The sequence below is a fragment of the Somniosus microcephalus genome, chromosome 17, assembly GCF_052327205.1.
Source record: "Somniosus microcephalus isolate GS21.2 chromosome 17, FLI_Smic_1.0, whole genome shotgun sequence".
Classification (NCBI taxonomy): Eukaryota; Metazoa; Chordata; class Chondrichthyes; order Squaliformes; family Somniosidae; genus Somniosus; species Somniosus microcephalus.
This window is the reverse complement of record NC_141003.1, coordinates 87,484,887-87,511,366: the sequence shown is the minus strand read 5'-3', so window position 1 is coordinate 87,511,366 and position 26,480 is coordinate 87,484,887. Positions and strand designations below refer to the sequence as shown.

The window sequence follows — 26,480 nt, the reverse complement described above, 5'->3', positions numbered from 1 at the left end:
GTTTTACTTGATGTCATTTTTACAAAGGCAGATGTTTGTGCTTCTTTACGAAGTGTAAATTAGAACACCTTGTACAGGATGAACCATTGTCTTGTTTCCAAAGGTTCAGACTGTCAGGAGCCTTTAACCTTCTCTTTCAATAAGGTTATTGATTCAGTGTCAACAACTTATCTTATCTCAATAGCCAGAATGCTATCACAGCTTTTTCATCGTTCGGTTCCTAGATTTCCAGACCCAGTTTGTCATGTTTTAATAAAGCCAGAATTCTTTCATGGAATGGTGTATTTTTCTGAATAGATTATATGGATTATTCCTTCACAAAACAATCGTGTTTCTCTGGGGTCAAGTGACTTTGGATCAGTTCCAAGGTGAGTTTGAATGAATAGAGTTCTTCCAGGATGCTGGTGGCCTCTCCCTGTAACTGACACCATCAGAGGAGAACCAAACTGGTGAATCTCAGTGAGGTTTGAAATTCAGCAGTGCCCTTTTACTGGAGATGGGAGGGCATTTTGAACTGAAAGTACTGCCCTCGATTTTCCTTCCCCTTTAACGAAACCTTAGGGCTGGATTTTACCAATGGGGAGCTTTTGGAGGCGGGACTCCCACTTGCCGGGCTTCAGACCCGCCTCCGTCAACTTCTGGCCAACCCACCACTCTACTTGAATGGCGGAACAGGCTCGAGGAGGGGCTGAATGGCCAGTTCCTGTGACTCCTGACTCGCAGTTCTCCCACTGTCGACTGCACTTCTGGCTGGATCCGGGGGGTAATGAAAATATAGGTGCATGAATGTGCCATTGGATTGAGGCCTCTTGTTCCAACAAGCTAAACATGTGGATCTGACTGACTATATTGATGCTCGGGGTCTCTATATTACACACTGAACTGTGGCATTCCTTTTGAGTCTAGATCTGATGTTAGCTATAAAAGAGAGCAAACATTACATGGAGATGTCTCTCCCAAGACGAGCACCATAAACCTGTTTGACTATCAACAACAACAACTTGTATTTATATAGTGCCTTTAACGTAGTAAAATGTCCCAAGGTGTTACACAGGAGTATTATAAGACAAAAAATTTGACACCGAGCCACATAAGGAGATATTAGGGCAGGTGACCAAAAGCTTGGTCAAAGAGGTAGGTTTTAAGGAGCATCTTAAAGGAGGAAAGAGAGGTAGCGAGGCGGAGAGGTTTAGGCAGGGAATTACAGAACTTGGGGACTAGGCAACAGAAGGCACGGCCACCAATGGTTGAGCAATTAATCAGGGATGCTCAGGATGGCAGAATTAGAGGAGCGCAGATATCTTGTGGGGGTGGGTGGATTGTGGGGCTGAAGGAGATTGCAGAGATAGGGAGGGGCGAGGCCATGGAGGGATTTGAAAACAAGGATAAGAATTTTGAAATCGAGGCTTCAGAAAGGAATTATATACTGCTGTTCAGGGATGTGCAAAATAAAATAGAGCAAGATACCTGAAAATAGGAAAGAATTTTTTTTTAAACAAAAATCTGGCTTCAATTAAAATGCCTGGGTCAGAACAAGATATACTTCATAAATAAATATTTTGCATTGATTCCCATAACATTGGCCCAGAATTTGCGGTTGTAGTGACGGCGAATCTGTCAGTGTTCACCATCATTACTGTGTAGAACTGACAGCTATTTCTGACGTCCGCACATGTGCCGTTAAACACGGAAATCTGGAATATGCTGTCCGTGATATCCTGCTCCTCCGCAGGGTGCGTTGTTGCAGTCTTTGCTGATGGAATCAGTGATTTGACATGAACTTCAACTTTTGATGCACAATTCTCGCTGTTAAAAACCTTGGAAAAAGTTGAGCCTTGTTGAATGAGGTGTAACTGGGTTTTTAATGGCATACTAAGTCATAATTAATGTTGAACAACCTCCCTGGCCCTGAAAAACTATTTTTATGTTTGTGGAATGTCAAATTTCTCCATTCCATGATAAAAATTCCATAGATCTTTCAAATAAGAATTAATTTTTACTTTATTTTTTGAAGTTCGTTTATATTTCAGTTTTTACCTGAACCCCATGTGTATGTCCCAATCTTTATTTCTCTTTCTGTAAAATTATAAAAAGTGAATGATAAAACCTGCTTTTTAATTCCTGGTTTGCTGTCTGTGAGAATTCTTCAGTGTGATTGGCTGCTCAGCCTGCTTGATTACTTCACTGTTCCTGGACGCCACAGATCCCCTGTAGATGGCGGCAGATTGAAAGTCACGGTGGAAAAAGGGAAATCGACGCCACAGGGCCCGCTAAACCTTTGTGGTCACTTCGCCTCTGTCCGCAAAATCCGGGCCAATATGTACAACTATTAACTTGACCGTCTTTGTGAAATTTGGCAACGACCTCTAATTTTTCTGCTTTTTTGGACACCTCTTACCTTTGTTATGCTAAGTGCAGAAAAATAATATCAGATAATATCTGGATGAGATCTGATAGCGGACCTCCAATGTCCTTGTGGATTGTCTGTGGGTGTCTTGATGATTTATAACTCTGACTAATTGGGCTTCAATTCAGATGTTCAGGCTTGGGCTGATAAGTGGCAGGTAACATTTGCGCCACAGAAGTGCCAGGCAATGACTATCTCCAACAAGCGAGAGTCTAACCACCTCCCTTTGACATTCAACGGCATTACCATTGCCAAGTCCCCCCACTATCAACATCCTGGGGGTCACCATTGACCAGAAAGTTAACTGGACCAGCCACATAAATACTGTGGCAACAAGAGCAGGTCAGAGGCTAGGTATTCTGCGGCGAGTGTCTCACCTCCTGACTCCCCAAAGCCTTTCCACCATCTATAAGGCACAAATCAGGAGTGTGATGGAATACTCTCCACTTGCCTGGATGAGTGCAGCTCCAACAACACTCAAGAAGCTCGACACCATCCAGGACAAAGCAGCCCGCTTGGTTGTCACCCCATCCACCACCTTAAACATTCACTCCCTCCACCACCGGCGCACCGTGGCTGCAGTGTGTACCATCTACAAGATGCACTGCAGCAACTCGCCAAGACTTCTTCGGCAGCACCTCCCAAACTCGTGACCTCTTCCACCTAGAAGGACAAGGGCAGTAGGCGCATGGGAACGCCACCACCTCCAAGTTCCCCTCCAAGTCACACACCATCCTGACTTGGAAGTATATCGGCTGTTCCTTCATTGTTGCTGGGTCAAAATCCTGGAACTCCCTCCCTAACAGCACTGTGGGAGCACCTTCACCACACGGACTGCAGCGGTTCAAGAAGGTGGCTCACCACTACCTTCTCAAAGGCAATTAGGGATGGGCAATAAATGTTGGCCATTCCAGCGACGCCCACATCCCATAAACAAATTTTTTAAAAAGTGAAAAACCGTTCTGAAAATGCCACTTATTCAGAAAAACAGGGGTATGCTGTTTTTCTTCTTAATTGCAGTTGCTGTACTCTTCCTGAATTGTCAGATAACAAAAAGGCTTTGAGTATTTATAGAGGATGCGGCATGGGAAGGTGTGCCGGGACAGATTTCCATGAGTGGCTGGTGTGATAACGCACGAGAGACCATCTCCAGTGATTAGAGAATGCACCACGGACCAGATTATTTTTTCACATCAACACTCCCACATCAAATAATAATAGATTTTTTTTGCCTTTTTTTGGTAAATATTTTCTGCTTCCCTCCTCCTTGCCTGAAGGAATTAACTATTCGCGGCGATACAATTCTACAGTTGTCCATCAGCTAAATGGCTTTTCGACATGTGTGGACCCAGACAGCTAGAGTTGGCAGGTTGTTGAAAGACGCAATATTGTTTATAACACAGGCCTTTTAAAATAAATTTTCATCATTTTTTCACCTTTTATATTAAGTTAAATGAATTATTGTTACACCATTGTTCAAAAAAGGGTGTAAGGATAAACCCAGCAACTACAGGCCAGTCAGTTTGACCTCGGTTGCGGGGAAGCTTTTAGAAACAGTAATCAACGACAAAATTAACAGTCACTTGGACAAGTGTGGATTAATTAAGGAAAGCCAGCACGGATTTGTTAAAGGCAAATCGTGTTTAATCAACTCGATTGTGCTTTTTGATGAGGTAACAGAGGGTTGATGAGGACAATGCGGTTGAAGAAGTGTACGTGGATTTCCAAAAGGTGTTCGACAAAGTGCCACATAATAGGCTTGCCAGCAAAGTTGAAGCCCATGGAATAAAAGGGACAGTGGCAGCATGGATACGGAATTGGCTAAGTGACAGGAAACAGAGAGTAGTGGTGAACGGTTGTTTTTCGGACTGGAGGAAGGTATACAGTGGTGTTCCCCAGGGGTCGGTACTAGGACCACTGCTTTTCTTGATATATATTAATGACTTGGATGTGGGAGTACAGGGCACAATTTCAAAATTTGCAGATGACACAAAACTTAGAAGTATAGTGAACAGTGAGGAGGATAGTGATAGACTTCAAGAAGACATAGACAGGCTGGTGGAATGGGCAGACACGCGGCAGATGAAATTTAATGCAGAAAAGTGTGAAGTGATACATTTTGATAGGAAGATTAAAGAGAGGCAATATAAACTAAAGGGTACAATTCTAAAGGGGGTGCATGAAGAGAGAGACCTGGGGGTATATGTGCACAAATCGTTGAAGGTGGCAGGGCAGGTTGAGAAAGTGGTTAAAAAAGCTTACGGGATCCTGGGCTTCATAAATAGAGGCACAGAGTACAAAAGCAAGGACGTTATGATGAACATTTATAAAACACTGGTTCGGCCTCAACTGGAGTATTGTGTCCAATTCTGGGCACCGCACTTTAGGAAGGATGTGAAGGCCTTAGAGAGGGTGCAGAAAAAATTGACGAGAATGATTCCAGGGATGAGGGACTTCAGTTACATGGATAGACTGGAGAAGCTGGGGTTGTTCTCCTTGGAGCAGAGAAGATTGAGAGGAGATTTGATAGAAGTGTTCAAAATCATGAGGGGTCTGGACAGAGTAGATAGAGAGAAACTGTTCCCATTGGTGGAAGGGTCAAGAACCAGAGGACACAGATTTAAGGTGACTGTCAGAAGAACCAAAGGCGACATGAGGAAAAACTTTTTTACGCAGCGACTGGTTAGGATCTGGAATGCACTGCCTGAAAGGGTGGTGGAGGCTGATTCAATCGTGGCTTTCAAAAGGGAGTTGGATAAGTACCTGAAGGAAAAAAAATTGCAGGGCTACGGGGAAAGGGTGGGGGAGTGGGACTAGCTGAAGTGCTCTTGCAGAGAGCCGGCACAGGCTCAACGGGCTGAATGGCCTCCTTCCATGCTGTAACCATTCTATGATTCTATAATTATATAAAATGGACTCCATATTAAATGAAGCTCGCTTGGTAGCACCCTCGCCTCTGAGTCAGAAGGTTGTGGGTTCAAGCCCCACTCCAGAGACTTGAGCACAAAATCTAGGCTGACACGCCAGTGCAGTGCTGAGGGAGCGCTGCACTGTCGGAAGGGCAGTACTGAGGGAGTGCTGCACTGTTGGAGGTGCCGTCTTTCGGATGAGACATTAAACCGAGGCCCCATCTTTCCCTCTCAGGTGGACGTAAAAGATCCCGTGGCACTATTTTGAAGAAGAGCAGGGGAGTTCTCCCCAGTGTCCTGGCCAATATTTATCCCTCAATCAACATCACTAAAACAGATGTTCTGGCCATTATTACATTACTGTTAGTGGGAGCTTGCTGTGCGCAAATTAGCTGCCGCATTTCCTACATTACAACAGTGACTACACTTCAAAAAGTACTTCATTGGCTGTAAAGCACTTAGGGACGTCCTGAGGTCGTGAAAGGCGCTATAGAAATGCAATTTATTTCCTTTCCCTTCCCTTCCTTCCAGTTAGAAGGCTGCAACATTTTTGGGACTCCATTTAAGAATCAGGAAACTAGGGAGTCGATTTTCATTAAGGAGGCGGGACTACAACTTTTGAGTTTTAGTCCCGCCTACATCGACGTCCGGCCAATCCACGCGATTTTCCCTTGATTGACCTTGTTGAGCCCGCCCAGTGGGCTCAGCAGGCCAATTAAGGGCCACCCGGCGACAGGTGACGTCACAGACTGAAATTTCATCTGTCAAGAGGTGTTGACAGATGAAATATCAGTGTTTCACAGCTGTTTGAAGCTGTCAAACACTGACAGTCTGACTTCTAACCTGAGTCCTTCTACACAGATTCAGTTAGAAATCTCGCCGGCAATGAAAGCTGAAGGCTGTCACTTTTGACAGATCGCAGCCATTCTGCTTTCAGTGCCGGCTGAATGATGGACTCCCGACGCCTGGAGGAAGAAAGGCTGTAAAGGTAAGTACAGGTAACTTAAACTTCTTTACACACTTTAGACACACCAAACACATTTACCTTTACACTCATGCACCCATCACTCACCTGAACACCGACATCGCGACCCCTCCAAGTCCTTCAACCCGACGGCCCGACTCCTCTAACCTGGCGTGGTTTGGAGCTGTCGGGAATCTCACACGAAACCCCTCAAAATAGGGATTAGGCTAAAAACTGCCTGTTAACTACCTGTTAACAGGCAGTTAATTGGCACTAATCCCTTCCCGCCTCGGGTCGGCGGGTCCCAGTGCGGGGCGGGTACCCACCTCCTTTGATACTTACGTGGAGGCAGGTTTTGGGCGGGATGGTGTCAGGACCCCCGAATTCGGGATTTTAGCCCCCCGCACGCCTAAAAGCCCGCCTCACGGCACACTGAAAATCAACCCCTAGGAGTGAGAAAGGAAAGATATGGGACTTTTTTACCCAAAAGGAATATAGCTTGTGGAGTAAGTTACCAGGAAGGCCATTCAAGCAGGCAGCATAACGGGATGCAAGTAGGAATGAAATGTGTTTCTGGAGAGAGAAGCGAGGGAGCGATATTGTGGGAAGCTGGTCAGTTGGGGTGAATCGGTATAGAAGGGATGGGTTCTTTGAGCCTAAAGCACATCAGCACACTGTTACACCATCGGAAAGCAAATCACAGTTGAGTTTACCTGGTGTCTGTGTCTTCTGAAGTCTCCGAGGATCATTCTTTGAATTTGTGCTTGTATTACAGAACTGTTCCAAGTAAAAAGCTGGCTCTGTGATAGCCTTACCGCTTCACTGTGGGGTGGTTTCCATAGCACTGGCCAATAGCTCTGCATGCCAATCTTGCTCATAGTTAGTTTTTTTGAAAGTCGGGATTCATAACTTTATCTTGTGAATATTTGACAGTCCAAGTGGTTGGGGGAAGTCCACATTGGCCAGGTATCGCAAATTGCTGGTGAGCGGCGCCCTCAGCCCACCTGTGGCCAGAAAGAAAAGGCAGCCAGCACCACCAGGGGACAACATTTACATTGCTGCTCTGGAGATTGAGGTTTGGGGAGGGAATTCCAGAGCTTAGGGCCCAGGCAGCCGAGGGCACGGCCTCCAATGGTGGAGCGATTAAAATCGGGGATGCTCAAGAGGTCAGAATTAGAGGAGCACCGAGATCTCCGGAGTCCATATAGAAAGACAGACTTGCATTTCTGATACGCTTATCAATTACTTCATAAAAGGTGATGAGTCGAAGAAGAGATGATGAGTCGAAAGAAGAGATGAATAAGGCTTTTATTAGCTAAGAAGAGACCATGCTTCTTCGTGAGTGACTGAACAAGTCTGAACGAAACCCACACAGTGGTGGGTGGAGTCAGCTGAGGCATGCCTCCATACACAGCGCCACCCAGAGGTGGCAATATACAATACAGTGGTTTACCACATTCACCCCTTGTTTAATGTGAAGTCCGGCGGGGTGAAGGGTACTACAAGTTAAGTCTATCAGGAGGCCTTGTCTGACGTCCTGATCGTCGTGGTGGCGGCGGTGGTGTTGCAGCATCCGACGTCGGGTCTGGTGTCTGGGTGGTTGGCGAAGATTCCTGGGGCTTTGGCATGCCGTCTGCAGGGGTTGGGTTGGGAGGGGTGGTGGGGGATAACAGTGGTAAGGGGGATAACGGTGGTAATTCAGGGGTACCCGAGGGTGCGAGATCTCGTATGGAGACCGTGTCCTCCCGCCCGTCTGGGTATGTCACCCAGGCATACTGGGGGTTGGCGTGTAGGAGGTGCACCCGCTCGACCAGGGGGTCCGTTTTATGCGTCCTCACGTGCCTCCGCAGTAGGACGGGCCCAGGAGAAGTCAACCATGCCGGTAGCGAGGTTCCCGATGTAGACTTCCGGGGGAAAACGAACATTTTCTCATGAGGGGTCGCATTAGTGGCAGTACAAAGCAGTGACCGAATGGAGTGAAGCGCTGCAGGGAGGACCTCCTGCCAGCGGGAGGTCGGAAGGCCCTTAGATTTTAGTGCTAAGAGGACTGCCTTCCAAACCGTCGCGTTCTCCCTTTCCACCTGGCCGTTCCCCCGGGGGTTGTAACTGGTGGTCCTGCTCGTGGCGATACCTCTTGTTAGCAGGTACTGCCGAAGTTCGTCGCTCATGAACGATGAGCCCCTGTCGCTATGTATATAGCTGGGGAACCCGAACAGAGCGAAGATGTCATTCAGACACTTGATGACCGTGGTACTGGTCATGTCTGGGCAAGGGATGGCAAAGGGGAAACGGGAGTACTCATCAACTATGTTGAGGAAGTACACATTGCGGTCAGCGGAGGGGAGGGGCCCTTTAAAATCGACGCTCAGGCGTTCGAAGGGGCGGGTGGCCTTGATCAGGCTTGCTCTGTCCGGCCTATAGAAGTGCGGTTTGCACTCGGCGCAGATTTGGCAGCTCTTGGTCATGGTCCTGACCTCCTCGATGGAGTAGGGCAGGTTACGGGATTTGATAAAATGGAAAAACCTGGTGACCCCCGGGTGGCAGAGGTCATTGTGGAGGGACTGCAGCCTATCACTCTGCGCGTTGGCGCATGTACCACGTGATAGGGCATCTGGGGGCTCATTGAGTTTCCCTGGCCGATACAAGATATCATAATTGTAGGTGGAGAGTTCGATTCTCCACCTCAAGATCTTGTCGTTCTTGATTTTACCCCTCTGCTTATTATTAAACATAAAAGCTACTGAACGCTGGTCAGTGAGCAGGGTAAATCGTTTCCCGGCCAGGTAATGCCTCCAGTGACGCACCGCTTCTACAATAGCCTGGGCCTCCTTTTCGACGGAGGAGTGTCTCGTCTCGGGGCCCTGGAGGGTCCTTGAGAAAAAGGCCACGGGTCTGCCCGCCTGGTTAAGGGTCGCGGCTAGGGCGAAGTCGGAGGCATCGCTCTCCACTTGGAAGGGGATGGACTCATCCACCGCGTGCATTGCGGCCTTCGCGATATCGTTCTTGATAAGAGTGAAGGCTGCACACGCCTCTGGTGTCAGGGGGAAGGCGGTGGCTTTGATGAGGGGCCTGGCTTTGTCTGCATAGAGGGGCACCCACTGGGCGTAGTAGGAGAAAAACCCCAGGCATCTCTTCAGTGCTTTTTGGCAGTGGGGAAGGGGTAGCTCCATTAGGGGGCGCATTCTGTCGGGGTCGGGCCCGATGACTCCGTTCTCCACCACGCAGCCGAGGATGGCCAGGCGCTTGGTGTGAAACATACATTTTTCCTTATTGTACGTTAGGTTCAGCCGTTGGGCCGTACGGAGGAAATTTGCTAGATTAACGTCGTGGTCCTGCTGGTCGTGGCCGCAGATGGTGACGTTATCCAAATAGGGGAAGGTTGCCCGCAGCGCGTTCTGGTCAACCATTCGGTCCATCTCCCTTTGGAAGACCGAAACCCCGTTGGTGACGCCGAAGGGGACCCTAAGGAAGTGGTAGAGGCGGCCGTTTGCCTCGAAGGCAGTATACTGGCGGTCCTCATGGCGGATGGGCAGCTGGTGGTACGCTGACTTAAGGTCGATGGTGGAGAATACTTTGTATTGCGCAATCTGATTGACCATATCAGATATGCGAGGGAGGGGGTACGCGTCCAGCTGGGTGTACCGGTTTATGGTTTGGCTGTAGTCGATTACCATGCGGCGTTTTGCAGTGGTTTTAACGACTACAACCTGGGCTCGCCAGGGGCTAGTGCTACCTTCGATAATGCCCTCCTTCAAGAGCCGCTCCACCTCAGAGCTGATAAAAGCTCTGTCCCCGGCACTGTACCGCCTGCTTTTGGTAGCGATGGGTTTACAGTCGCGGGTGAGGTTAGCGAACAGGGGAGGGGGGGGGACTTTTAATGTGGAAAGGCTGCAGGTGGTTTGCAGCGGGCGATTTAAAAGTTGTTGGTTGCAGACTGTGAGTGGGGGGAGGGGTCCACCGTATGCTAGTGTGACACTCTTAAGGTGGCACTGAAAATCCAACCCTAGCAGGACGGCAGCGCAAAGACGGGGCAGGACTAGCAGTTTAAATTTTTGATATTCAGTGCCCCCTACTGACAGGGTCACCACACAGTAGCCGCTGATGTCCATTGACTGGGACTTGGACGCCATAGAAATGCGATGGTGCGTTGGCAGAATCGTGAGGGAGTGGCTACGTACCGTGTCGGGGTGGACGAAACTCTCTGTGCTCCCGCTGTCGATCAGGCAACTGGTGGCGCGGCCGTTTACCGCGATATCCATCATGGAGCTGGATAGATGGTGAGGGTGGCCTTGATCCAGCGTCACGGAGGCCAGTATGTGGCTTAGTGAGTCACTATAGTCATCCGCCGAGACGGTGGTCGGTTCCGGTGACGAAATGGCGGTTGAGTGCGTTGGATACGATGGCGGCGGATGCCATGCGGCCGGGGGTACACAAAATGGCGGATAAGATGGCTGCTCCCACGGCCCGCACGCTGCGCTGCTGGCTGGCTTCCCCTTGCAGGCGTTAGCGTAATGGCCTTTCTTCCCGCAGCCCGAGCAGGTAGCTGTCTTAGCTGGGCAGTGCGCTCTGGGATGTTTTAACTGGCCACAGAAATAGCATTTTTGGGCCTGGTTACTGGGCATCGAAGCAGTTCTTACCGGAGGCTGCTGTCTCGGTTGGGTCGCTGCAGCGGTTGGTGCCGGGGGCGGCGGTCCCGTGTCCCACGGTTTCGATTGCCATGTCTCGGCGCCGTTACGGGGGTATGCCTCGAGGTTTCGGTGGGCCTCCTCTAACGAGAGCGCAAGGGCAATGGCCGTCTTCAGGTCGGGTTCCTTGCTTTCTAGCAGTCTCTGCCGGGTGTGGTCTGACTGGAGGCCCCTGACGAAGGCATCACAGGCGAGTCCCTGCGCGTGCTCCACAGCCGTTACCGCTTTACAATCGCAGTCTCTGCAGAGTGCCAGTAGCGCCCGTGCAAATGCCCCTACCGATTCTCCCGGTTGCTGCCTGCGGGATCCCAAGAGGTGTCGGGCGTAAATTGTGTTCACTGGGCGCGTATATTGCCCTTTTAGTAGCTCGAGGGCCGCCACGTACGTATTAGAGTCCCGGATTAGCATATATACTTGATGGCTCACCTGGGCGGTCAAAATTTTCAGTTTGTGATCCTCCTCTGTAACCTGTGAGATTGCGAGGAAGGATTCAAAGCAGCTCAGCCAGTGTTCAAACTTGGCTGATGCACCCACATCTTGAGGGTCGAGGTCCAGGCGTGGTGGTCTGAGGGCTCTCAGCAATGTCTGCTGTATCCGTTGCTGTTGTTGCTCCTCAGGTGTCGCCATTTAACTTTTAGCTAATAAAATTGATACGCTTATCAATTACTTCATAAAAGGTGATGAGTCGAAGAAGAGATGATGAGTCGAAAGAAGAGATGAATAAGGCTTTTATTAGCTAAGAAGAGACCATGCTTCTTCGTGAGTGACTGAACAAGTCTGAACGAAACCCACACAGTGGTGGGTGGAGTCAGCTGAGGCATGCCTCCATACACAGCGCCACCCAGAGGTGGCAATATACAATACAGTGGTTTACCACAATTTCTATAGCGTCTTTCACGACCACCGGACATCCCAGAGCGCTTTACAGCCAATGAAGTACTTTTTGAAGTGTAGTCACTGTTGTAAGGTAGCCAATCGTTTTTAATCATTGATTGAGGGATAAATACTGGCCGGGACACCGGGGAGAACTCCCCTGCTCTCCTCGAAATAGTGGCCGCGGGATCTTTTATGTGCACCTCAGAGAGGAGACGGGGCCTCGGTTTAACGTCTCATCCGAAAGACGGCACCTCCGACAGTGCGGCCAGATCTATGATAGTAAATAGTCTGCAGGGGGAGAAAAATGATGGAATAGGGAGAGGAAAAAAGAAATCATTTAAAAATGCTAATTGTTTCAAAATGCACTCTTCAAAGTGCCAACAGAACAGATCCAACAGCTTTTTGGCTGTTTTTAATATTAACTAAATTTGTTAAATATGTGTGTGTGGTTTCGGTTAAACAGAGTAAAGGGAAATGAGAGCTGCAATGTGGCAGCGGCGTCCTGATTTTAGTTTTGGTTTATATATTGCCAACTCCAACCAGTTTGGATTTATAAACCTCCCTAAATACTCCTCGAGTAAGTAACTTCCCTGCACATGACTGTCTCCATTGATCTGTTGTAAATAAGTGGCTGCAGGATTTATATACATTTTCAATTTCAATTTGAACATTGTGCCACTCTCTCTTGAAATGTTTAATAGACATCATAGGGTAATAAGTAAAAATGTAAGTGCTAAACAGGAAACTAACTCTGTCATGTTATTGGAGAAGATTCAGCAACAGAGGGCTACAAGATTAATCCCATAACCCGGAGAACTGAGGCAGTGAGGCACGGTTATACACCAGCTGATTTTCCTTTTCTTGAAAAGAGAAATCTAAGGGGCGAAGTGGTGGAAGTCTTTAAGATTGTGAAGGTTTGTAAAGGAGGAGAGTGTAGTTGGTGCATTTCACTCTTTGATCAAGCAGTATCCAATAAATGCCTCTAGTTTTCCAAGTTGCCTATGGAATATCCTATTCCCATCTCGAATTGATCTAAGGCAAGAAATGCTAAAAGCCCTATTAAAAAAAATATATATATATTGTCAAGAATCAAACAGATTATCCAACTTTCCTGTCCCAGGACGCGTTCTTTCACAAAATCAATACCGCAAGTAACAGCGCAAAAAGCAAATCCTGTGGATGCTGGAAATCTGAAATAAAACACAGAAAATGCTGGAAACACTCAGCAGGTCAGGCAGCACCTGTGGAGAAGGGTCTTCTGCCCGAAATGTTAACTCTGTTTGAACTCTGTCTTGCTGAATATTTTCAGCATTTTCTGTTTTTATTTCAGTGACCTGAGTTTCATATTTCCAGACCATTTCACACATTCTTTGTGGTACAAGAAATGTTAGGAGTGGGAAAAGGCCATCAGAACCAGAATGCCTGCCCCTTTTTAATAGAACATAATTTTGAGGCATGATGAATAACCAGAATTATAGGTGATTATCTAGAGTCTAGGTTTATAATGCAGGCATTTCTTTGGAAACATGCAATTAAACAGAAGCTGTTTTCAAGAATAAAAAAAGCTCTTCACATTTTTGTCCTGAAGCTACAGTATAATATAATTAACTCGCGCTGTCTTGTATTTTTAAGACAGTAAATGAGTTCTGATAGAATTGGTGTCAGCTGTGGCTCAGTGGGCGGCACCCTCGCCTCCGAGTCTGAAGGTTGTGGGTTCAAGTCCCGCTCCAGAGACTTGAGCACAAAATCTAGGCTGACACTCCCAGTGCAGTGCTGAGGGAGTGCTGCACTGTCGGAGGTGCCGTCTTTTAGATGAGACGTTAAACCGAGGCCCCGTCTGCTCTCTCAGGTGGATGTAAAAGATCCCGCGGCACTATTTCGCAGAAGATCAGGGGAGTTTCCCCGGTGTCCTGGGGCCAATATTTATCCCTCAATCAACATCACTAAAACAGATTATCTGATCATTATCACATTGCTGTTTGTGGGAGCTTGCTGTGCGCAAAATTGGCTGCTGCGTTTCCTACATTACAACAGTGTCTACACCTCAAAGTACTTCATTGGCTGTAAAGCACTTTGTGACGTCCGGTGGTCGTGAAAGGCGCTATAGAAATGCAAGTCTTTCTTTCCTGCCTTAGTTACAGATGGAAGAATGCACGATGACGAGCTCCATTGTGCAATTATATCATCACACCGCCGAATGTAAGTCTTTCTTTCTTTCAAAAACCGAGGCTTGATTAATTTACCCGGTTATTCCTGAAATAAAAACAGAAAATGCTGGGAATTGCACAGCAGGTGTGTCGGCACCTGAAAAAGAAAAAAGATGATTAACATTTTGGCTCGGGGCTGTTCATGGTTAGACTTGTCTCATTACCGAAACCTGCCCCACTCTTGTATCATACTTTGAAACCGTTCTGCAAAACAGCTATGATGTGAAAAGGATTTGTTTTGCTTTTTGGGCACATTTTGTACATCCTGTTTTGTTTCTGACTGACCGAGTGGATGTATTGTAAACTGCCTGTAAATTATTATTTGTGACATCTGCGTATGAACAGCTAACGCCATTTGGATCACATTTCTCTCTGTGTATTTTAAAATAAGCGGGTTACCACCTCCATTAAAACAGCACACAGTAATTTAGAGTCTGATGTACTCTTTTGAACTATATCTTGTTAGAACTTTATAAGTACTATCTGTTTTTCAGACATAAAGTTCATGTGGAAATATAATTTGTTTCTTGATTATAGAAAGCTTCAGGAAAAGAAACTGTTGAATTATGTCAGGGAGCAAGATTGTTTTGGGTTCCTTCAGTTGCCCTGGTCTAGTTTTTTTCCAAAGTTTTAATGTGAAGCAGCACTTTGCCTGCTATACTTTTTAAAAAATTCATACATGGGATGTGAGCATCGCTGGCGAGGCCAGCATTTATTGCCCATCCCTAGTTGCCCCTTGAGAAGGCGGTGGTGAGCCGCCTTCTTGAACCGCTGCAGTCCGTGTGGTGAAGGTACTCCCACAGCGCCGTTAGGGAGGGAGTTCCAGGATTTTGACCCAGCGACGATGAAGGATCAGCCAATATATTTCCAAGTCAGATTTGTGATGAAATGTCTTCCTGTTTTTTTTTTCCTTCCCTTCCCTAAATGTCAAAAAAAAAAGTTAATAAACAATTTAAAAACCCTTTAAAAGCATTTGTATCCCAACCCAATAGCAACAATACTGGTGTGGAACCATCATTGCACTCCATACCAAAATCTCAGCACAGCTAAAACACCAAGATCTCCCCTGCATGCTAGTTGCTGTGAATATAAGTGTTCATAAAGAATGTGTTTATGCTTTTGTTACATATCACACAGCAAAAATCTTCCCTCCCACTTCCCCAGAAGTGGAGTAGAACGGGTACAACAGAATTTTGCCGAGGCAGAGTAACGCTCAAACCAATCCCAATCCCATAGTCAGGTCGCAGTCTCTTGGTCAGATTTTTGGAGGATAAGAACATGAGAATTAGGAGCAGGAGCAGGAGTCAGCCATTCGGCCCCTCGAGCCTGCTCTGCCATTCAATAAGATCATGGCTGACCTTCGACCTCAACTCCACTTTCCCGCCTGATCCCCATATCCTTCGATTCCCTTAATATCCAAAAATCTATCGATCTCTGTCTTGAATATACTCAACGATTGAGCCTCCACAGCCTTCTGAGGTGGAGAATTCCAAAGATTCACCACCCTCTGAGTGAAGAAATTCCTCCTCATCTCAATGGTCTACCCTTTATTCTGAGACTGTGACCCCTGGTTCTAGACTCTCCAGCCAGGGGAAACAGCCTCTCAGCATCTACTCTCTCGAGCCCTTTAAGAATTTTGTACGTTTCAATGAGATCACCTCTCATTCTTCTAAACTCTAGGGAATATAGGCCTTGTCTACTCGATCTCACCTCGTAGGACAATCCCCCCCCATCCCAGGAACCGGTCTACAAATAACCATTTCCTTTTATTGTTCATTCACTTATTTTTCAACTTGTGTTCGGTCTGCGCCTGCCCCTAAATCTCCTCCTTGGGAGGCACAACAACTCAACCCAGTCACTGCACCCCAACCAGGCACCTCCCCACTTGGAGAGACTCCGGTTGGGAACTGAGTAGAGGTGGGGCATTGTAACCTCCAACCTTCCCATTCTGACATTGCACGGAGGAAATCATTTGAAGCCTTTTGGTTGGGGCATTGGCTCCCTGCAGTGGCACAGTCATCCAAATAAACTGGTTACCAACTCTTGTTAAGAGGGAGCACAGAGGAATCTTATGTAAATTCATCAACCTGAAGAAATTCCTGTATGTCGTGAGCGGCTTAGAACAGAGCCATTTAAATATAGTCAAATTGACTGGATTATTTACATTTCAATCAATTTTTTATTTTGAATTTTTTTTTTTTAGAGTGTGAAAAGCCAGAGTTGGAACACGAACTGCCAGATTGTGGAAGGCGTATCATGGCAGAGCCAGACTATATAGACGACGACGACACTGGAGAGCTCATTAAACCCAGAAAGCTGATCAATCCTGTGAAAACTTCAAAGAATCACCAGGACCTTCACAGAGAGCTGATAATAAACCAGAAAAGGTAGATAAATGATCGTGTCTGAATTAAACCGTAACTGGAATTGCCTCCCTAATCCTCTCCGCCTCTCTCCTCCTTTAAGACGTTCCTCAAAACCTACCTGTTTGACCAAGCTTTTGGTCACCTGTCCCGATGGGCCTGAACTTGTGGTCGGAGGCTTCCCGCGGGGAAATGCCTCCGATCCGCAATTAAAATCCGCGCCTCGGGATCCACGGAGACTCGCGGTCCTGGGCCTCTCTGGGTACCCGCGGGTAGAGGCCCCGCGTATCCAGGGGTTCAGGCGGTTCGCGAGCGCCCCCGGGATCACGTGGGCCGGCCCAACCAATGACTGAAGGGAATCCCCATTCATACTTATGGAGATTCCGTATGTACGGAAACCCCGTGAGCATGAATGGGGATCACATAAAAAAAATACACATTTAACATAACAAATATTTTTTTAAATTACATATTTAAAATTAATTAAAATACAATTTATTTAAACATTTAAAACAAATTTAATTTTTTGAAAAATAAATTTAAATATTTTAAAGGGACTGAAAATAATAACTTATTTTACAGGTTTTTTAATGTTTAAATAATTGGGGAAAAAATATTTTTATATTCATTTAAGCTCTCACACTGGTAAAAGCAGGCCTTACACTTGCTTTGACCAGGTGTAAGAATTTCACGGGCATTCGCTGGGCAAACAGCGCTACTCTCCACCCACGGAGGCCCTTTTCCCGGGGATGGCTGCGATTTGTCAAGAATTCTTGACCGACCGCAAGTTCCAAGTTTTCGCACGTGTGCTTCACGCGTGAAAACCCAGAACTTAGGGCGTGTAGGCACCGGAAAAAACGGGCCATTATCTCCTTACGTGACTCGGTGTCAAATTGTGTTTGATAATCACTCCTGTGGAGCGCCTTGAGATGTTTTACTACGTTAACGGCACTATATAAATACAAGTGTGGTTGTTGTAGTCTCTCTCACTCGGTTCTTTCCACTGATGAATGTTAGATGCCAAATAACGAATATACTTGCAGCTCCAAGCCATTTCTGCAACGTGAAAGGGCTTCCTCCTGGTTTTGGGGGTGGTTCCAGGAACAGTGCGGACCAACCCGCACTGAAACCTGCTTTGAGTGATAATTAAAAGCCCTGTCTGATGGCTCAGTGGGTAGATATACTGCCCAGTGTGGAACTGACCCCCACAGACCAGGACGGACCCACGTTTGATTCTTGGGCTGTGCTGCGTCAGCCAATCTCAGCCAAAATGAGTCTCTGCCGTCGGCCCCGGCTTCACCTGTGCTCGTGATGGAGAAAAAAAATGAACTGAGTTTCCACTGTTGCTGCATTCTAACGTTCTCGCTTTGAAGACACTTTTTTTTTATACTGCGAGTATCTTTCAAAACAAACCAGCTTCAGTTGAATTATTTAGGCGGCTATAGTTATCGGGATAGACGTTCCTCCATTCCCTAATCTTAAGTTTTTTTTAAAAAAAGTAAAAAGCAGGGAGACTTTGTGCTGCGTGAACTATTACCCTGTCTTGTTTCAACTCTCCGACACTGGTGTGCTGTGCTGTTTTGAAAGAGTGGCTGTGGTGACTGCAGAGCTGTCGGTGATTCAGCCGGTGCTTACCTCATCGTTGGGGTAACTCCAGATGGTCCTGCCTCTGTGCCAGGAACAGCCTGCCTTGCTCCAGCTGTGTGCGCTAGCTCCTTTTGCTGGCTTCTCCTGCCTCTCTTTTCCCGGAGGGAGCTGCGAGCAGGGAATTACCAGCAGCTTGCGAGCCACCTGCCTTTCCCTCGGCTTTCCGGCTGCTTACCACTGCCGGAGTCTGGGATCCTCCTGGTGGGTCGGTGCTCTGTTCAAAAGCTACAGAGCGCCGCACTCCCCACGAGATGTCTGAGTCCCTCCCTCGTGGTTCTCTGAAGCCTGTCTCCAAGTGCCAACTGTTGTGTGATCTCCTGGACTGGTTTCGCCTGAGGGGGTCATAGAGGAAATTTCCAAAGTGTTTCCCCACCCCACCATTTTGGGTTTTTCTTTGTTTTGTTTTGCTTCTCCCAGGAGATTCTGTGGGGGGTGGTGTAGCCATGATGGCCCATCCCATCTTGAGTGTGGGGCAGGTTTGATGCAGCAGCTGGTCCTTTCCTGCCCGTCAATTTCGTATGACGTACGTTGTTATTTTGTCGCCAACACCATCAGTGGGAACATTCCTGAGTATGTTCCAACTACGCTCACTGCCTGCATGGCTGGTGTATCCCCCGCTGGTGTTATTGATACTTCATTCCCTTTCGATTCATGGGGCACTGGCACCAGTACCGGGAAAAGAGGGAGCTGTTCCGTCTGGACGGGCTCCACTTAAACCGGGCTGGGACCAATGTCCTGGCCAATCGAATAACTAGGGCTGTAGATAGGGCTTTAAACTAAAAAGCTGGGAGGGAGGGGTCAGGTGAGGGGAAATTTAGAAATCTAAAGAGAAAAGTCAAGGCAGTGGAGCAGTGCAGCGATTTGGGTAAAAATAAGCAGTGTGTGACGGGAAGGGACAGAGGCCTAGAAATTCGGTGGGCTGCGCCACCAGTTAGCGCCTAAAGAGGGCACTCGGTGGCTTTAGCTCCACTGGCCGCGCCTCCCGCGCTATTTAGCGGGGCGCTAATGGCGGCGTTAGCCTGTAGCGCTGCGCCGCCACCGATAACGTCATCGGTGTGCGCAGCGCCCCGCTACCGCCCCGATCGCGATATTTGGTCGCGCCCGCCTCTAACGCCGGTCGCAAATCGCGCCCGCTTCACGGGGCCTACCTGTGGCGGTAGTGGCGCAAATTAAGGTGGAGGTGCAGGGCGGCCATTTTTTCGGTGGCCGCCTGCCAGCACCTCCATCCCCGGCCTCCTGATCCCCCCCGGCCAGTGCCGGCTGCGTCCCGAGAGCCCGGCACTTCTCGGTGCCGGGTTCTTTTGCCGGCACTCGCGATCGGTCATCGCGTTGGTGCAGGCCCCTCCCCCTTAAGAACGGGAGGAAGGCCTGCAGTACCGCAGCACGCTGTGCCGCAGCGTGTGGCGCTGCGGCACGTTGCGCTGCGATATTCAGTTTCAGCGCCCCAAGTGGGGCGCCTCGAGCAGCGCCCCGCGTCCCTCTTGGGGCGCTCAAACTGAATTTCCGGCGGGCGCAACTGCTCCGTTCGCAGCGGTAATTCCGGTGCCCAGGCGAGCTTGGCGCCCCGTTTGGGGCTCCACCGAATTTCTAGGCCAGAGAGTTTAACAGTAATCGTGCGTCAGCGAATAAGGTTAAAGCAGCGAATAATGGTAAAAGGTTAAAACTAAAGGCTCTTTACCTGAATGCATGAAGCATTCGTAACAAGGTAGACAAACTCCATTGAGAAATAAAAACTCAACAGGAAAAGTGATCCATCCATGGCTAACTAAAGAATAGTTAAGCAATGCCTTGATTTCAAAATTCTCATCCTTGTTTTCAAATCTCTCCATGGCCTCGCCCCTCCCTATCTCTGTAATCTCCTCCAGCCCCACAACCCCCCGAGATATCTGCGCTCCTCTAATTCTGCCCTCTTGAACATCCCTGATTATAATCGCTCCACCATTGGCGGCCGTGCCTTCTGTTTCCTAGGCCCTAAGCTCTGGAATTCCCTGCCTAAACCTCTCCGCCTCTCTACCTCTCTTTCCTCCTTTAAGACGCTCCTTAAAATCTACCTCTTTGACCAAGCTTTTGGTCACCTGCCCTAATTTCTCCTTATGTGGCTCGGTGTCAAATTTTTGGTCTTATAATACTCCTGTGAAGCGCCTTGGGACGTTTTACTACGTTAAAGGTGGTATATAAATACACAAGTTGTTGTTGTAGTATTAGAGAAGTTAAGGGTAGTATTAGATTAAAAGAAGAGGCTTATAAGGTATATCGGAAAAAACAGGATGAGGTCCTAAAAGCTGAATATAGGGAGTTAGGAGGTAAATTAAAAAATAGGACCTCAAAGGTAGTAATCTCAGGATTGCTACCAGTGCCACGTGCTAGTAGAGTAGAAATTGAAGGATATTTCAGATGAATACGTGGCTAGAGGAATGGTGCGAGGAGGAGGGATTCAAATTCCTGGGACATTGGAACCGGTTCTGGGGGAGATGGGACCAGTTCAAACCGGACGGTTTGCACCTGGGCAGGGCCGGAACCAATGTCCTAGGGGGAGTGTTTGCTAGTGCTCTGGGGGAGGGTTTAAACTAAAATGGCAGGGGGTTGGGAACCTGAGCAGGGGGACAGAGGAAAGGGAAACAAGGATAAAAGCAAAAGATAGGAAGGAGAAAAACAAAAGTGGCAGTCAGAGAAATCAACGGTTTAAATCAAACATGGCCACAGTAAATAATAATTCTAATAGGTCTAAGAGCGTTAAAAAAACAAGCCTGAAGGCTTTGTGTCTTAATGCGAGGAGCATTTGTAATAAGGTGGATGAATTAACTGCGCAAATAGAGGTAAACAAATATGATTTGATTGGGATTACGGAAACATGGCTCCAGAGTAGCCAAGGCTGGGAATTCAACATCCAGGGGTATTCAATATTCAGGAAAGATGGGCAAAAAGGAAAGGGAGGTGGGGTAGCATTGCTGGTTAAAGAAGGGATTAACACAATTGTAAGGAAGGATATTAGCTTTGATGATGTGGAATCTGTATGGATAGAACTGAGAAATACAAAGGGGCAGAAAACGTTAGTGGGAGTAGTATATAGACCTCCAAACAGTAATGCGGAGGTTGGGGATGGCATTAAAAGGGAAATTAGAGAAGCGTGCAATAAGGGCACAGCAGTTATCATGGGTGACTTTAATCTACATAGAGATTGGGCTAACCAAATTAGTAACAATAATGTGGAGGAGGAATTCCTGGAGTGTTTACGGGATGGTTTCCTGGAAATTAGTAACAATAATGTGGAGGAGGAATTCCTGGAGTGTTTACGGGATGATTTCCTGGACCAATATGTCGAGGAACCAACCAGAGATCAGGCCATCTTAGACTGGGTATTATGTAACGAGAAAGGATTAATTAGCAATCTTGTTGTGCGAGGCCCCTTGGGTTGGGGCGATCATAATATGATCAAATTCTTCATTAAGATGGAGAATGAAGTAGTTGACTCAGAGACTAGGGTCCTGAATTTAAATAAAGGAAACTACGATGGTATGAGGCGCGAGTTGGGTAGGATTGATTGGGGAATGGCACTCAAAGGGTTGACGGTGGATAGGCAATGGTAAACATTCAAAGACCGCATGGATGAACTACAGAATTTGTTCATCCCAGTTTGGCATAAAAATAAAACAAAAAAGGTGACTCAACCGTGGCTAACGAGGGAAATTAGGGATAGCATAAGATCCAAGGAGAGGACATATAAATTGGCCAGAAAAAGCAGTAAACCTGAGGATTGGGAGCAGTTTAGGATCCAACAAAGGAGGACAAAGGGATTAATTAAGAAAGGGAAAATAGAATATGAGAGTAAGCTTGCAGGCAACATAAAAACTGGCTGTAAAAGCTTTTATAGATATGTGAAGTGAAAAAGATTGGTGAAGTCAAGCGTAGGTCCCTTGTAGTCAGAATCAGGGGAATTTATAATGGGGAACAAAGAAATGGCAGACCAATTAAATACATATTTTGGTTCTGTCTTCACAAAGGAGGACACAAATAACCTCCCAGAGATGTCGGGGAACATAGGGTCTGATGAAAGGGAGGAACTGAAAGAAATCAGTATTTGTAGGGAAATGGTGTTAGGGAAATTGATGGGATTGAAGGCCGATAAATCCCCAGGACCTGATAATCTACATCCTAGGGTACTTAAGGAAGTGGTCCTAGAAATAGTAGATGCATTGCTGATCATCTTTCAACATTCGATGGAATCTGGAACAGTACCCATGGATTGGAGGGTAGCTAATGTTACCCCACTATTCAAAAAAGGTGGTAGAGAGAAAACGGGGAATTACAGACCGGTAAGCCTGACATCGGTAGTGGGGAAAATGCTAGAGTCCATTATAAAAGATGTAATAGCAGAGCACTTGGAAAACAGTGAAAGGATCGGACAAAGTCAACATGGATTTACAAAAGGTAAATCGTGCTTGACTAATCTAGAATTTTTTGAGGATGTAACTGGTAAAATAGATAAGGGAGAACCAGTGGATGTGGTGTATTTGGACTTTCAGAAGGCTTTCGATAAGATCCCGCATAAGAGATTAGCGTGTAAAGTTGAGGCACATGGGATTGGGGGCAAGGTATTGACTTGGATAGAGAACTGGTTGGCAGACAGAAAGCAAAGAGTTGGAATAAACGGGTCTTTTTCCGAATGGCAGGCAGTGACTAGTGGGGTAACGCAGGGATCGGTCCTTGGACCCCAGCTATTCACAATATATATTAATGATCTAGACAAGGGAACTAGATGTAATATCTCCAAGTTTGCAGACGACACAAAGCTGGGTGGGCATGTGTGCTGTGAGGAGGATGCAGAGAAACTCCAGGATGATTTGGACAGGTTGGGTGATTGGGCAGAAGCATGGCAGATGCAATATAACGTGGATAAATGTGAGGTTATCCACTTTGGTGGCAAAAACAGGAAGGCAGATTATTATCTGAATGGCAATTGATTGGGAGAAGGGGAAGTGCAACGAGACCTGGGTGTCCTTGTGCACCAGTCGCTGAAGGTAAGCATGTAGGTGCAGCAGGCGGTTAAGAAAGCAAATGGTATGTTGGCCTTCGTAGCAAGAGGGTTTGAGTACAGGAACAAGGATGTCTTGCTGCAGTTGTACAGGGCCTTGGTGAGACCACATCTTGAGTATTGTGTGCAGTTTTGGTCGACTTATCTGAGGAAGGATGTTCTTGCCATGGAAGGAGTTCAGCGAAGATTCACCAGGCTGATACCTGGGATGGCAGGAATGACGTATGAGGAGAGATTGGGTCGATTGGGCTTGTACTCGCTGGAGTTTAGAAGAATGAGAGGGGATCTCATTGAAACTTATAAAATTCTGACAGGACTGGACAGACTAGATGCAGGAAGGATGTTCCCAATGGTCGGGGAGTCCAGAACCAGGGGTCACAGTCTAAGGATAAGGGGTAGGCCATTTAGAACAGAAATGAGGAGGAATTTCTTCACCCAGAGAGTGGTGAACCTGTGGAATTCTCTACCACAGAAGGCAGTAGAGGCCAATTCATTAAATATATTCAAGAAGGAGTTGGATATATTTCTTAAGGCTAAAGGGATCAAGGGATATGGGGAGAAAGCCGGGACCGGGTACTGAATTTGGATGATCAGCCATGATCGCATTGAATGGCGGAACATGCTCGAGGGGCCGAATGGCCTACTCCTGCCCCTATCTTCTATGTTTCTATGTTAATGTTGCAAAGAATAGTGGTAAGCCTGAGGATTGGGAGAACTTTAGAAACCAGCAAAGAATGACCAAAAAATTGATAAAAAGAAGAAAATAGAATGAGAGTAAATTAGCAAGAAATATAAAAACAGATTGTAAGAGCTTCTACAAGAATGTAAAAAGGAAGAGAGTAGCAAAAGTAAACGTTGGTCCCTTAGAGGCTGAGACAGGAGAAATTATATCGGGCAACAAAGAAATAGCAGAGGCTTTGAACAAATATTTTGTACCTGTCTTCACAGCAGAAGATGCAAAGTATACCAAAAATAATGGGGAACCAAGGGACTAATGAGAGCGAGGATTAATATCAGGAGAGAAAAAGTACTTGAGAAGCTAATGGGACTAAAAGCCGACAAACCCCCTGGACCTGATGGCCTACATCCTAGGGTTCTAAAAGAGGTGGTTGCAGAGATAGTGGATGCATTGGGTACAGTGGTGCAGGACCCTCCTGTAAGTGATCTAAATGTCTTGCAGTGTGCTCATACTGCCCAATATCTAATGATACAAAAACATTATCTGGTCATTATCACGTTGCTGTTTGTGGGCGCTTGCTGTGCACAAATTTGGCTGCCGCGTTTTCCCACATTACAACAGTGAATACACTTCAAAAAGTACTTCATTGGCTGGGAAGCGCTTTGGGACGTCCTGAGGTCGTGAAAGACGCGGTAGAAATGCACGTCTTTTTCCATGCTCGATTCACAAATACAAAGGAAGCACCACAACGATACGCTGCACTACTTCTGACACAACGATCTGGCTTAACCACCTCAATGTAAAGTTATAGTTGTCTCTCCACATCTACATCAGCCATTGGAAGTGGTAGCACTGTAGCTCCCTCATCCCAGCAACTCACGAATGGGCTACCTGGCTGAGGAGGGAGATTTCGTACCGTAAACACTGGGAACTGGCTCACGGACACCAATCTCATCCTAAAATCATCGAAATTGTGAGAAGAAAAAGAAAGACTCGCATTGCTATAGCGCCTTTCACGACCACCGGACTTTCCAAAGCGCTTTACAGCCAATGAGGTACTTTTAAGGTGTGGTCACTGTTGTAATGTGGGCAACACGGCAGCCAATTTGTGCACAGCAAGCTCCCACAAACAGCAATGTGATAACGACCAGATAATCTGTTTTAGTGATGTTGATTGAGGGATAAATATTGACCCCAGGACACCGGGGAGAACTCCCCTGCTCTTCTTCAAAATAGTGCCGCGGGATCTTTTATGTCCACCTGAGAGCAGACGGGGCCTCAGTTTAATGTCTCATCCGAAAGACGGCACTTCCGACAGTGCAGCACTCCCTCAGCACTGCACTGGGAGTGTCAGCCTGGATTTTTGTTCTCAAGTCTCTAGAGTGGGATTTGAACCCACAACCTTTTGACTCAGAGGCAAGAGTGCTGCCCACTGAACCACGGGTGACACCATGCCTAGTCTCGCAAGTCAATATAAAGCAACTTTATAGATTCATTATTAGTGGTTTTTGTGAGAGCCAGGGATATCACTAGAGAGGTGCACTGGATTCACTGAATCCGGGACAGATACGGGAAGTGTCCTTACTGAACAGCAATGGGCAGAAGGAAATGTAACACTTTGTAACTCCAGACAAACAGATTGAGTCTTGTAATAAAAATTGTGCTGACAGTTACAGCTTACTGTGATGACATTCTGATTAGCTTGTACGTCATAAAACAGCTTAATAGTTCATACCACTAATAATTAATCTATAAAGCTGCTTTATATTATCTTCAGCCAGAAGTGCCAAGTGGATGATCCATATCGGCCTCCTCCTGAGGTCCCCACCATCACAGAAGCCAGTCTTCAGCCAATTTGATTCGCTCCATGTGATATCAAGAAACGGCTGAGCGCACTGGATACAGCAAAGGCTATGGGCCCCGACAACATCCCAGCTATTGTGCTGAAGACTTGTGCTCGAGAACTAGCCGCGCCTCTAGCCAAGCTGTTCCAGTACAGTTACAACACTGGCACCTATCCGACAATGTGGAAAACTGCCCAGGTATGTCCTGTCCACAAAAAGCAGGACAAATCCAACCCGGCCAATTACCGCCCCATCAGTCTGCTCTCAATCATCAGCAAAGTGATGGAAGGTGACATCGACAGTGCTATCATGCAGCACTTACCAATAACCTGCTCGCTGATGCCCAGTTTGGGTTCCGCCAAGACCACTCTGCTCCCGACTCATTACAGCCTTGGTCCAAACATGGACAAAGGAGCTGAATTGCAGAGGTGAGGTGAGAGTGACTGCCCTTGACATCAAGGCAGCTTTTGACCGAGTGTGGCATCAAGGAGCCCTAGTAAAACTGAAGTCAATGGGAATCGGGGGGAAACTCTCCACTGGCTGGAGTCATACCTAGCACAAAGGAAAATGGTTGTGGTGGTTGAAGGTCAATCATCACAGACCCAGGACATCGCTGCAGGAGTTCCTCAGGGCAGTGTCCTAGGCCCAACCAATTTCAGCTGCTTCTTCAATGACCTTCCCTCCAACATAAGGTCAGAAATGGGGATGTTCGCTGATGACTGCAGTGTTCAGTGCCATTCACAACTCCTCAGATAATGAAGCAGTCCATGCCCACATGCAACAAGACCTGGATGATGTTCAGGCTTGGGCTGATAAGTGGCAGGTAACATTCGCGCCACAGAAGTGCCAGGCAATGACTATCTCCAA

The 26,480-nt window shown here is 47.1% G+C and overlaps 1 protein-coding gene across 3 annotated transcripts in view; it reads left to right on the top strand.

The window, feature by feature from the left end:
- Positions 1-26,480, top strand: part of LOC147105909 (protein FAM107B-like) — a 207,024-nt gene that overhangs the window by 168,498 nt on the left and 12,046 nt on the right. For all 3 annotated transcript variants that reach the window (XM_086010818.1, XM_086010817.1, XM_086010816.1), the window contains exon 2: positions 16,252-16,435. In XM_086010818.1, coding sequence (XP_085866944.1) covers positions 16,305-16,435 — 131 coding nt within the window. In that variant the 5' untranslated portion in view covers positions 16,252-16,304. The remainder of the gene's footprint in view (positions 1-16,251; positions 16,436-26,480) is intronic.